Source organism: Aplysia californica, unplaced genomic scaffold (genome assembly GCF_000002075.1).
Source record: "Aplysia californica isolate F4 #8 unplaced genomic scaffold, AplCal3.0 scaffold00385, whole genome shotgun sequence".
In the NCBI taxonomy this organism is placed as follows: Eukaryota; Metazoa; Mollusca; class Gastropoda; order Aplysiida; family Aplysiidae; genus Aplysia; species Aplysia californica.
In genome coordinates, this window is record NW_004797655.1 from 385404 (window position 1) to 387211 (window position 1808).

Sequence of the window (1808 nt, forward strand, 5' to 3'; positions counted from 1 at the left end):
TAAATTTGCAGTTTCCAAGGACACCCAAGCCTTGGAAGTCACCAAACGTTGGCGGACATTTTCTCAGCAATTGTAGCCTACCCATTACACTACGCTACCTCAGAATTACAAAGTTCTATCTGCTCAGTACCTAGTTTTGGGAAATTTAACGTCAAAGATTTTGAGTTTCACATAATGACCACTTTTTCGAATTCATTTATTTGAATGTCTTCATAACGAAACCGGATTATCTTACGATTTTGATAGAGCAGATAGATCATTTTGTTTCTAACATCATGGCTTTAATAACTCAAAAGGCCAAAAGTGTCATATAGAACTTTGCAAATCTAAGGTAGCGACTAGTCGACCCTACCTCCTTCATTCATAAATATTTCGACTTTTATTTGAGGCATATTGGGTAATTTTTTAAAATATTGTAACGCAAGATAAACCAACAAGCTTTGAGATGATACCAATAACTGCATAAGCCCAAAACTTGACAAATGCCTGATTTCACCGTGCGGTGACACAATTTTTAATAATAAAATTTAAAAAGAAAATAATAGTATATTATAAAGAAAGAAATGAAGAAATTATATTTTTATTATTTCGTAAGGCAGTTTTACATACATCGAAAAAAGGAAATGATGTCACACGGATCTGCTGGCCTCCTGCTTCTGCTCAGTGTTGTTTCCATGGCGACCAGTCAAGCTGTGGATCTCACTAGGTTACCGGAGGCTAAAGGAGAACCTGTGGTGCGGGCAACTGTGTCACAGATCCGAGAGTCGTGTGCCTTCCAGAACGATTATCTCTATCTGAAGAGGCTGGCTTTTGTGTCCTCGGAGTATGGCATGGCTTCTGGATCATTTAGACCAAGGTTCCACGGGGGAATATGGCAGGTAAGGGATATATATATATATATATATATATATATATATATATATATATATATATATATATATATATATAAAGCATCCCTTGTTCCCTCAAAGAAAATATCAGTCAGACATAAAAGACCAAGGCTTCTGATATGTAACTGAGAAAGGTACAGAAGGTCATTTTTACCATCATTCATCAAACTTCTTCTATCTCAACCATCGTGTTACAAATAGTCATATGACCTTAGAGCATGCATCAGAATCCCATAAAGTTACAATCAAAATACTGAGTATGTATGTAGCTTAACATTTTTATGTTTATATTACTGTTTATGTGCATCATGCATGTGACTGTAAGCCTGTTTGTGAGTGCAAGCATACTGCGTGCGCGCGCGCGCGCGCGCGTGTGTGTGTGTGTGTGTGTGTGTGTGTGTGTGTGTATGTGTGTGTGCGTGTGTGTGCGTATGTGCGTGTGTGGGTGTGTATGTGCTTACGTGGTGAAACACCATACCATTGTGCCAGGATCTGGAAAATAAAGAAGTGTTGATCTTTTATATATATATATATATATATATATATATATATATATATATATATATATATATTATATATACAGAGAGAGAGAGAGAGAGAGAGAGAGAGAGAGAGAGAGAGAGAGAGAGAGAGAGAGAGAGAGAGAGAGAGAGAGGGGGGGGACAGGCGAGAGAAATAATGAGAAAGTGAGAGTGAGAGAGTGAAAGATATAATAGAGAGAGAGAAAGAGAAAAAGCGAGAGACCACGGTTCCACGCGAGGACATGGCAGGGGAGTCCATGTGTATGTGTGGTATGTGTGTGTGTTCTTGTGTGTTTTGTGTATGTGTGCAGGTGTGGGAGTCCTTTTTTTTTCGTTTATGACATTACGGTAGACTAAAATAGAAATTGCTACACTAGAATTCCAACCTTCTATCTGT

General features: G+C 37.9%; 1 protein-coding gene across 1 annotated transcript in view; it reads left to right on the forward strand.

The window, feature by feature from the left end:
* The first annotated feature begins 567 nt into the window (after positions 1-567).
* The window catches only part of LOC106010973, a 20603-nt gene continuing 19362 nt past the window's right edge, over positions 568-1808 (forward strand). The window contains exon 1 of the mRNA XM_013085543.2: positions 568-878. Coding sequence (XP_012940997.2) covers positions 624-878 — 255 coding nt within the window. The 5' untranslated portion in view covers positions 568-623. The remainder of the gene's footprint in view (positions 879-1808) is intronic.